The sequence below is a fragment of the Telopea speciosissima genome, chromosome 10, assembly GCF_018873765.1.
Source record: "Telopea speciosissima isolate NSW1024214 ecotype Mountain lineage chromosome 10, Tspe_v1, whole genome shotgun sequence".
Classification (NCBI taxonomy): Eukaryota; Viridiplantae; Streptophyta; class Magnoliopsida; order Proteales; family Proteaceae; genus Telopea; species Telopea speciosissima.
The window spans coordinates 25,196,901-25,207,439 of NC_057925.1; the positions used below are offsets into that span (position 1 = coordinate 25,196,901).

A 10,539-nucleotide genomic window follows, 5' to 3' on the forward strand; every position below is an offset into this window, starting at 1 on the left:
CACTTAAATTAACTTAGCCAAATTTACTTAAATTCACTCAAATTAAATTCAGTTAAATTGACTCAAGCCAAATTTACTTAAATTAACTCAAATTAAATTCACTTAAATTAACTTAGGCAAATTTACTTAAATTCACTCAAATTATATTCATTTAAATTAACTCAAGCCAAATTCACTTAAATTAACTTAGATTAAATTCACTTAAATTAACTTAGTTAAATTCATTTAAATTAAATTCACTTAAATTAACTTAGCTAAATTCATTTAAATTAAATTCACTTAAATTAACTTAGATAAATTCACTCAAATTCATAAATCAAATTAAATGAACCTAAATGAACTCAAATTCACAAATGGGCCCAAAATCAAACACATTACATTTTAGGCCCATAAACAAAATAAGAATCATAGGCTTTAAAAGAAAATCTCATAAGGCCTATACCTAGCCATTAATCAAGAATAAGCCTATGAACCATTTTAACATAAGTAAAAATCATAAATACAAGAGAATTCTTACCAAAATCAAGCAATATCATATAATATAATCAATCTCCTTCCATCCAGTCTAATCACTTTATATCAAAAAAAATTAATAAACTAATATTAAAAGACAGTTCTTGGGTCGGGGTATTACATTGTTCTTCACTTTATGTATTGATATATTGATGAAAGTTATTGTTTTCAAACTTTATTTTCATTCTTTTCAATAGCATGTGTTAGGGTGGAATTGGGGAGTCATGACCCCTAAGTTACGAACTTGGATGTATAGCTTTAAATTATAAGCAAACCCTTGATTGTTATTTTATTGTTTACCTTACCAACATTGATAAATATGTTGGGGGTAAGGATAAGTTGGTGAGTTTTTGAGCTACGGACTTACCCTTATTGGAGCTATATGGGCTACTAGAAAGAGGGAGATGATAAAAAACTCTCCAGGAGGGCTGGGGCAAGTTTGGTCACTAGTTTCTCCATTAGTTTCTTGATGTTGAGAGGGGACAGTGGTGTTGTAGTTGATCATAGCTGGAGTTCATACACCGCTATCATGAGGGCCTTGACCAGTGTATGGTAACTAGCTCACACTAGTCCATTAGGGAGTGATGTGTTTGTTATTTTACGTTTTTTTGACATATCTTTCGTTGATTGTTGTCATATATACTTTTCATTACAGTAGTGTGATAAGCAAATATGGCTATGATCATTCTGTTTTGTTTTTTTCTCGAATTCATATATACATATTATTATATGTCTTTACATTTTATATTACTTGTGCATGTTTTCACACCTGTATAGTTGTTGTGGATTTACTTGCTTAGCTTTTTTCGAAGCTTACCCTCACCACTTTTCAGATGAACAACTTTATGAACGCGAACCTGGATGTGAGGATGTACTAGATGAGGAGGTCCAAGAGAACGAAGCATTTGGATTAGAAGGGGACAACTACTATTAGAAACTTTATACTTTCTTTCAATTTTAGAAAAACTTATAATTTGTTTCAGTTTAATTTAATTTTGGTGATTATAACCTTTATTTCAGAATTTTAAGTTTAATTTAAAAATTATAATAGCTTAGTTTAACTACCCTACTTTAGTTGAAGTCTTAATTTATATATTTTAGACATGTGTTTGTATTTTGGTTCTACTCCAGTTCATATCTCCTTGACATAAACGATCTTGTGCACCGTCAATGTCCCTAAACCGCTAGGGTGGTTTTGGGGGCGTTACAGTGGATTTGTTGGAACTGGATCAAGAGAACTTGGAGAGAGTCACTTTATCAGCCTCCTCATCCTGCTTGCTCCTGATCGTGACCGATTGAGATGGATGAACCCCAGACTTAACGAAGGGCACTGAAGCTTGGCAATCGGCTAGGCGTCCAAATCATTGCTCTCAATAGCCTCCACATCAACGGCTTTCTATGAGCTACTGGCTGGTCCATGTCGAAGCTGCTTTAAGGGCTACTCTTCCTCTGTCGCTCCTGAGTCAGTGAGGGTTTTGCTAGACTGTCTTACTAGGGGCAACGCATCTGGAAGACAAAAGAGGAGAGTAGAGTCAAGTGTTAGAAAAATCATCAGCAATAAAACTTTAGAGATACCTAGACAATTGCAGTATTTAAGGTTTTTAACACAAAGTTTTTCTGGTCGAAACTCATGCTCTAAGGCGTAGAGACTACATCTTGGGTGGCAATAAAGACATTGGTCGAACGAAGTCAGCTATGGAAAAATGGGCCCTCTCATTCATAGTAAGCCAGTCTGGATGATACTTGATATGAAAAAACTCTTCATAGTCTATGATGGATTGGTATAAGGGAGAGACAGCATTACCTTCGCCTTTTGTCGATCGCTTCTTCGATTTCTATGGTACTTCAGAAGATTTGTTAGAGGTATCTCGATCAGAAGTAGAAGACTAGCAATCATCAAAGGAGTCAGTAGCATCATCTTTGACTAAAAAATAGTACTTCGACCACCAGGCAAGGAAGTCCTCGATTGTCGTAGGGAAAGGGACGAAATGACAAGGCTTAAAAGAAGAGAGGGCTAGCGCACTCATAAGGGTAATATCTTCAATATTGTCATAATCCTTTAAAACAGAATTCTCAGGTCCACCTTTGGAGACCGAGAAGAAGCAGGGGACAGGTATGGCCTGAACAAGGCCGAACTGTCGAGCCCAGAATTGGGGATTATAGGGCTCAGAGCTACACATATTATTCTTGGTGTGCTCAAGATAAACCCCAAAATGAAGATCCTGACACATTAGGTACAAAGCCCATAACGCCACATGTCCGGTAGGATTGTGGATGGTATCTCGTAGCCAAGGAGGTAGACTCTCTGAATGATGGAAAGGGATGAAAGAAGCAGAGGGACAATCCTCTAAAAGCGAGAAGAAAAACTGAAAGCAATCTGTAAGGAACCAGACTACTAGTGGGTAGAGTAGTTTGAACCCGACCATAGGGAACTCATTAGCTTGGGGAGGAGGACTGAACTCAGGGAAATAGGCACTTAGCCACAATTGAAGAACCCAAAAGGAGCCCCCACCATTAGCAAACCCAAACTCCATGAGGTCGTTACAACCTCGGTACAGGGAAGAGAGTATGAAGGCGGCAAGGTTGACAGGCCGATTAGTTGCCAAAGTATTAGCAAGGCTGAGGTAAGCCTTGGTAATCTTATCGGCCCAGGTGCAAATCAAACAACGGCAAATCCAAGATAGTGGAAAGGCCAAATATTCCTGTCTGTTGACCAGACCATTCTGTTTCTGGTAATGGGCTAGGTACGAAATGTAACTGGATTTCTTGTTGAAATTTAGGTCCCAGCCAACTCGGGAGCTATTGATGCTACCATTGAATTCCTCCCCTTCAGCCTTGAGGCCTAGGAGGGCACCGATATCGAACAAAGTAGGACTTAGCATGCCGAAGCTAAACTGAAAGGAATTGGTTGAGCGAGACCAAAAATGAAGGGCAGCATGAAGGAGATCAGCATCACATGGGTAATGGATGGTTGACATGTAAACAGCTTCATAGATCCCTAGTTTCTGCCAAGACTGCCTCTTGATAGCAGACATGCGTTCCACCCAGTCATTCCGCTTGGTGTACCTAAAAGCATAATGCCTTCACAGTGGTGGCTTTGTACTTCTGGGTGGTGGGTATTCCCTTCCTAAAGTAAGGATGGTCTTCTAGGTGAGACGGAAATTGCAGGAGGAATCAGTGGCAGTAGTGTCCTCAAAGTCGGGATCCAAGGCAAAATGACCGGCTTGAGGGGTAAGTACCTCTAAGTTCACAGTGGGGTGAAGCGCAGCCCGCCTCTCTTGAAGACGCTCTGCAACAGATTTGGAGCCACTCGCACTAGGTCTAGTTTGACTCATTTTCAGTTTTAGCTTGAGAACGGATGAGTAAGAAGAAGATGAAGAAAGACAAGGAAGAAGAAGGTGAAGAAGGATGAGTAGAGGAAGGGTTTTTAAGCAAAGAGATTGTTAAAATCTTAAACCAAAAAGGAAGAATGATTACTTCCTAGGGAAGCGTTGAGAGATAAATCACAACCTCGAGCGCTGATTTTTTATTGGCCCACGTGTCGCACAGAATGCACTTTGCAGAAGTCGTACCATCTGACGGTTGGTGCCACAGAAGATATTTTGATTGGTAAAATTTTAAATTAACCTGAGTCTCGAGGACTATAAATGAATCAATCCACGAAACTCATGAGGGGCATTGTTTACACCCAAATTTCACTCAGAGTCTTCGGTCACGAGCCAAAAGGATTAAGACCGAAGATTCCGTAGTGACGCTCAGCCAAAAGGCGCACGTCTAATCTACTAAGCCAAAAGGTAGTTGCAGTTATGATTGGTCAGTATCAACGGTTACAATCGGTTAGGCGGTTACCTTTTTACATTCAGTTAGAGCAAACTCGGGAAGCATGGGGGTTAGTGGCCATGATGGATCTAGCATAGTAACCGTCCAATTGATTATTTGACTTATCATATAAATAGCGAGGGAAGGATGTAAAGGAGGCATCAATCAAACACCTAAAAACTTGCACTTTTACTTATCTGTACTTTTCTTAGCTTTAATTTCAGCAATGGTGTGAACTTAAGGAATTTCGTTTCCAGTATCCTTATGCTTTACACTATAGATTATTCATCTCGGATAAGGTTACAGTGAATATACGTTTCCATTATCTTCGTTATACCACTTATCTTTGTGAAGTCCTCGGATTACCGAGGCGAGAGTAGAACCCATTGTTACACCCACACCCAAAATATATCCAAATACCCTAGGGCAAATTAGACCTTACCAAAGGGTAATGCCTTGGTGGCTGTGGTCAACATCTACGACCTTGAACCTAATATTTTATTATAAGTGTCCCCTTGAAGTCTTGGAAATACAGGTCAAAGCCCTGCAACTTTTCTCAAAGTTTGGGCCCTGACAGTAGCAACAGAGTCATGAACGGACTCACTTGACTGATTCCACTTACGGATCTGCCCGTACTGTTACTTGCCCTTTTGATTTATTTTCCTGTGGGACCCACATCCCATGTCCCGGATACCATAACTAGAACCCTGGATCAGGTGAACCCCCACCCTTACCATCAATTGGTCAATTGGGCCATGAACGTGGGCCCACAAGGCTTAATTTAAAATAGATAATGAGTTTTATATCCTAGCTTAAACCAAACAAACCTTAAAGGACAAATAGGTCTTATGAGACTTAGGGCTAACCCAAACATGTCCTAACTAGATGGACCTAGTGGGTTATGCCTTGGGTTGGGCCAAACAAGCCCTAAGGTCCAATTAAACCTAAGAGACTACTAAGTGTTTTAGGGACACCTAAACAAACAAGACCTAAGGTCCCTTTTAGCCTTTAAGAGATAAGATAAACCTCATATTCCCTTATCTCTCCCTCTCCCAAGCAAACCTTGGAGGAGAAGAGACAAGGAAGAAGAAGAAGTGGAAGTAGGAGAGGAATGAGAGAGGAAGGGAAGAAGATGGAGGCCATGCCAAGATGGTTGGCTGCCCCACATCTCCTCCTCTTGCTATCCGGACAAGGCTTGAACAAAAGAAGAAAAAGAAGAGATGGAAAGGAAGGGATAAGGAAAAGGAGGTGGATCTTCAAGGCTAGCTAGGGCTGGGAATGGAGCTCCACTCACCAAGGTATGACCTAAACCCTTGGTACATCCCTCTATCCATTTTCATTTTGATAGATTTCTTGAGCTTGAGCTAACCTAGGGTTCCATTTGGGACTCAAGGTGATGCTTGACCCTTGAGGGAGCTCTAATGGTGAAGCAAAACCCTATTAAAGACCTTTGTGTGCTGTATTGCAGCCATTGTTGTTGAACCCTTGGTTCTAAACCATGAAACCCTATCTTTGGACCAAATGGAGCCAAATCCTTGTGAGATCTTGGATCCATGAGGTAAGCCTAGGTTCTAGTGACCCTAGGGAGACCTAAGACACCCCCTCCATGACCCTGAGTACAAGGTAAACTCCAGGCTTCAAGCTGGAGGAAAAATCCTATGAACTCTCAGAAAAGATTTTCGACGGATGCACGAACGGATTCACCGTCGTGGTTCCTTCTCCCAGTCCATCCAGTATAATCCCAATGACTGGACCTGAACGGATGAAGGAACGAATTTACTCCGTTGCCTCCGCTTGTGGGTCTGTTCCCTCTCGGGTATGTCTCAGGGATAGAACGGATGCAAGGGCGGATTAAGATGGCGCATCCGTCCGTGGATCCGCTCGCTCTTGGGTGTGTCTAAAAAATTGAACAGATGCAAGAACGGATCCAAGTAAGAAGTTTTGTCCGTGGATCTGCTCCTCGTATTTTGACCTTTTGGCCTGAACGGAGTCAGGGACGGACTCACCCTGTTGCTTCCGTCCATGAGTCCGCTCGTGCTGTCTTGGTTGAAACTTAGTTTTAACTTTGGGGGCATAATATAGGACCCCTCTATACATCTTTTGATGATTGTTTTTGTATTTTTAGGCTACCCAACTCGATGGATAGCTGGTGCATCACTGAGATTCTTGTCAACCACGCCGGGTGACACCTGAGTTCGGTGAGTGGATTTTGGGTGACTTTATTGGGCTTGAATATACATATTAAGCAACCATTATCATGCTATTATATAAATATAAGCAATGTACGCATTGCATTATTTATCTCAAATGTGAACTGCTATGAATGTGATATTATTTTCACCATTGTGTCGGGTACGGTGCCGGGAGTGCCGGTACCGGAACCCCAATTTTAATTATGAAAATTATTAATTGCCATCCTGATCTGTATGCGTCGTGCCGTGTTAGTACCCGGGTACTAGATGGAATGGGACGTTGATGCACCCGAAATACCTCTCGAGACGATAGGACTTGTATATAGTATAATTGTGGCTAGGATTCTTGCTCCCTTATGCTACGACCCTTGCTAATAGGGGTTTATGTGTTGGATAGTCTGAGCACCTGTTGCCTATGGAGGTGGGAGAGGCCAGGTCAGGGGTAGTGATGGCTATCGGGGTCTGCCATTGGGTCGTCTGATGGCTTCTACCAGCGTAGGCTCCCGTGTGATAATTGAGGTTTCCCTGGGGTAATAAGTTAAGTGAATCTCAGTGTCTCCCGAGTTATCACAGTAGCATACACTTGATTTATAGAATTGTGTGTTGGGTGAAAAATAAATCTAACATTAGCATGCATCATAATTACTTGAACTTGTGTATTTGTGTGTATGTGCATTCCCCTTTGCTCTCTCACTAGCTAGTGTAACTAACTCCATTGCGCAACCCCTTTTTAGTTGGTATGTGGGTAACTTCTTGATGAGCACCGTTGGATGCAAATCAAGTGGAGCCGGTGGCTGTGACTTGGATGTCGATGTACACCCAAGAATGGTGCCCTAGTGACGTGATTTATTATTTAATTTCTATATTCATCCAGAATCATGTATAAACTTTATGTTTAATTATAAGAAGAGAAATGAATGGTTACAAACATTTAAATTGTACTACGTGTTATCATTAGAGAATCGATGCTCTATAATTCACATGATTTAATTAAATTTCACTTCCGCTAACTCTGTAATTGGAATGATTTATTCCATTGGATACGTTCCTTGCTGTTATCATGATTGGTAACAGAGTGGACTATTGTTCGGGACACTGTATCTGTGATCCTGGTAGGTTTTGGGATAACATGTGTTATCCCAGTCACCCCTTTTATTGTAAAATATCTTTCATCGGGTTGGGGGCATGACACCCATAGTAAGAATTTAGCTCTTTCCCGTTTCCGATTTCTAAGCTATGAAATTTAAGGAAAACAATACCAAAACAAATGTTTTAAAAAATATTTAAAGGATTTATTTGAAAAGCACCAACTTTTCCCAATACTCTTGAGTCATTCAAGAAATAACGTAGAGAAGTAATGACCCATAGAGTTGAGACGGACCAGGGGGGTATATCATAAAAATGACCAAATCGACTATCTACATGAGATAAATACCTGCTAGAGGCTGAAAACCATTTCACCTTTGCCAAAGATGAAACCTTTTTCATTTGGCTAAAAAAATCAAACTACTCAACCTCATTGCTCTGTGGGGGACAGCATCTCAAAACACGAAATCAGGGATTAAATTGGTCTCCGCAAATTCTAATCTTAACCCAGATTGGAATCGGTCCTAAGAAATTCCTAGTATTGGCTTTCAAATTAACCTAAAAATTCAATGATTCTAGGGTTTCTTAGAATGAATCGACTATATGGAATCGACAAAAGAATCGTGATCAATCAAGGCCGATTCATTGATCTAATATTTTACAAATTTTTATCTTCTCAAGTGCGGTGCACTGTCAAGTTAACCTTTAAAGTGTATCGGATGATGCATCTCACTTGTGCATTGAATTTATATCCTCCTAAGAGCAGTGTCTACCATCTAATACACTTTAAAGGTGCACTGAACAATAAACCACACTTTGAAAATCCATATTTACAGGTATGGATTCCAAAGATTCTATGTATCATCTTTGGATTGGATAGTGATCAACAATGTGAAAAACCATTTCTGTAATGCTCGGAATCCATTACAAAATTCTACCCAAAAAAAAAAAAAATTCCATTAAAAAATTGCTATATTATCATATCCGAAAGCTGGCACCCATGACCCATTCTCACTTTAGTGGCCGTTGACAAAATATTCATATATAAATTAAACTCACAATTCATTCCTTCTTTAGAACAACCGTCACTATATATCCCTCTTCTGATGACCCATAGAACTCTCTCTCTCTCTCCCTCTCTGAAGTCTGAAGAATGGCGGGTTATCCGCAGGGACCACCGGGCTACGGTGTACCACCTCCGCAGCGCTACGGCTCCACCCTATATGGTGCACCACCGGCGCAGCCCTTTGGCGCCACCCCATATGGTGCACCACCGGCACAGCCCTACGGCGCCGCTCCATATGGTGCGCCACCAGCAGAGGCATATGCTCCCTCGGCCACACCCTACGGTGCACCAACGGCACCATTTGGTAGCCTGTTTGCAGCTCCGGTACCGTCGACATTTCCTCCAGGGACAGACCCTTCTTTGGTGGCTTGCTTTCAGATGGCAGACGAGGACCGTAGCGGCTTCATAGACGATAAGGAGTTGCAGAGGGCACTTTCCACTTACAACCAGACCTTCAGCCTCAGGACTGTTCACCTCCTCATGTACCTCTTTACTGGCACCAATACCCGAACTATTGGTGAGTTCCCCCCCCCCTTTTGGCCACGTGTCTAAAAAGGATCTCACTTTGCTTGGTTGGTGATCCATATGCTTAACACTAATTATTTTTGTTTCTTCTAATTTTATCAAATGATTATCAATATATAACATTCAGGACCCAAGGAGTTCATTTCGGTTTATTACAGTCTGCAGAACTGGAGGGTAAGTCAAATATTGAATTAATGCAAGAGAATAGATTTTCTTAAATGATTTGCGTTTGAAATGTATTTTTGAAATAGATTTTGGGTCTAGAATGTATTTTGAAACGAAAAAATAAACAAAAATCAGGTTTCATGATACATTTTTTATCGGGAATCTATTCCAAGAATGCATATCAAACACAGCTTAAAATATGACAAAATTACTTTGATCATGTTCATTGTTTTACCCATTTTGGTTCTTCAATGAATCAATCTGATATCGTATGAATCAGGTTTGGATCTTCGTAGACCCAAAATCCCTTTCATGAGATACTAATTTTTATTTATTTTGTTATTTTAGGGTTACTACTAACAAATAATTTGTGTAGTCAGGCTATCTTTCAGAGGTTTGATAGGGATAAGAGTGGAAAGATCGATTCAAAAGAATTACAGGAAGCCCTTATGAGCCTTGGATTTGCAGTTTCTCCAGTGGTCTTGGAATTGCTCATTTCTAAATACATGAAATCTGATTATATCAGGGCAATCGAATATGATAATTTCATTGAGTATGGTGTCTATCTTTTTCTTAATACTTTCCTTATTTTTATTTTTATTTTTTTAAATCACCTAATTAGAAATCTTTGTTTAAATGTCTTAAATGCAGGTGTTGTCTTACAGTTAAGGTAATTACTAATGTAAATAATTAAGATAATCATGTTTGATAGTCTAAAATTTGTGTTTCTTTTCGACTAATTAATTACTGTAAGTTGTATTTGTGCATTTTAGGGACTCACAGAGAAGTTTAAGGAGAAGGACACCATGCGCAATGGAACAGCATCTTTCACGTATGAGGGTTTCATGTTGACCGTTTTACCTTTCCTTATTGCATAACACAACTGAACCATGTCTATCTTTTGAGTATTATGTTGGTTTTCTTTTTGTAATCCTTGAATTTTCTTTTACAGTTTAAGAAATTGGGGGATAGATGAAGTGAGGCTTATATAATTTTGTTTTGGTTCTTTAGAGAACTGTATCTACCTTTGTAATTGTAAATCGAACATGGGCCAGGTCTGGTCCAAGCCGCCCACAAGGGGCAGGCTGGACCCAACCCAATCTGCTGCGCGTGGAGAGAACCAGCCACTTAAGTGGTTGTATCTCTTCTCCCCCCCCCCCCTCTTTGATCGAT

The 10,539-nt window shown here is 40.2% G+C and overlaps 1 protein-coding gene across 1 annotated transcript; it reads left to right on the top strand.

The window, feature by feature from the left end:
* The first annotated feature begins 8,763 nt into the window (after window positions 1-8,763).
* Window positions 8,764-10,244, top strand: LOC122643999 (calcium-binding protein CBP-like). Its single transcript, XM_043837588.1, has 5 exons — window positions 8,764-9,193; window positions 9,329-9,375; window positions 9,747-9,919; window positions 10,018-10,036; window positions 10,140-10,244. Exons 1-5 carry the CDS (start codon window positions 8,764-8,766, stop codon window positions 10,242-10,244), a joined length of 774 nt encoding a protein of 257 aa, XP_043693523.1.
* Window positions 10,245-10,539: the final 295 nt, after the last annotated feature.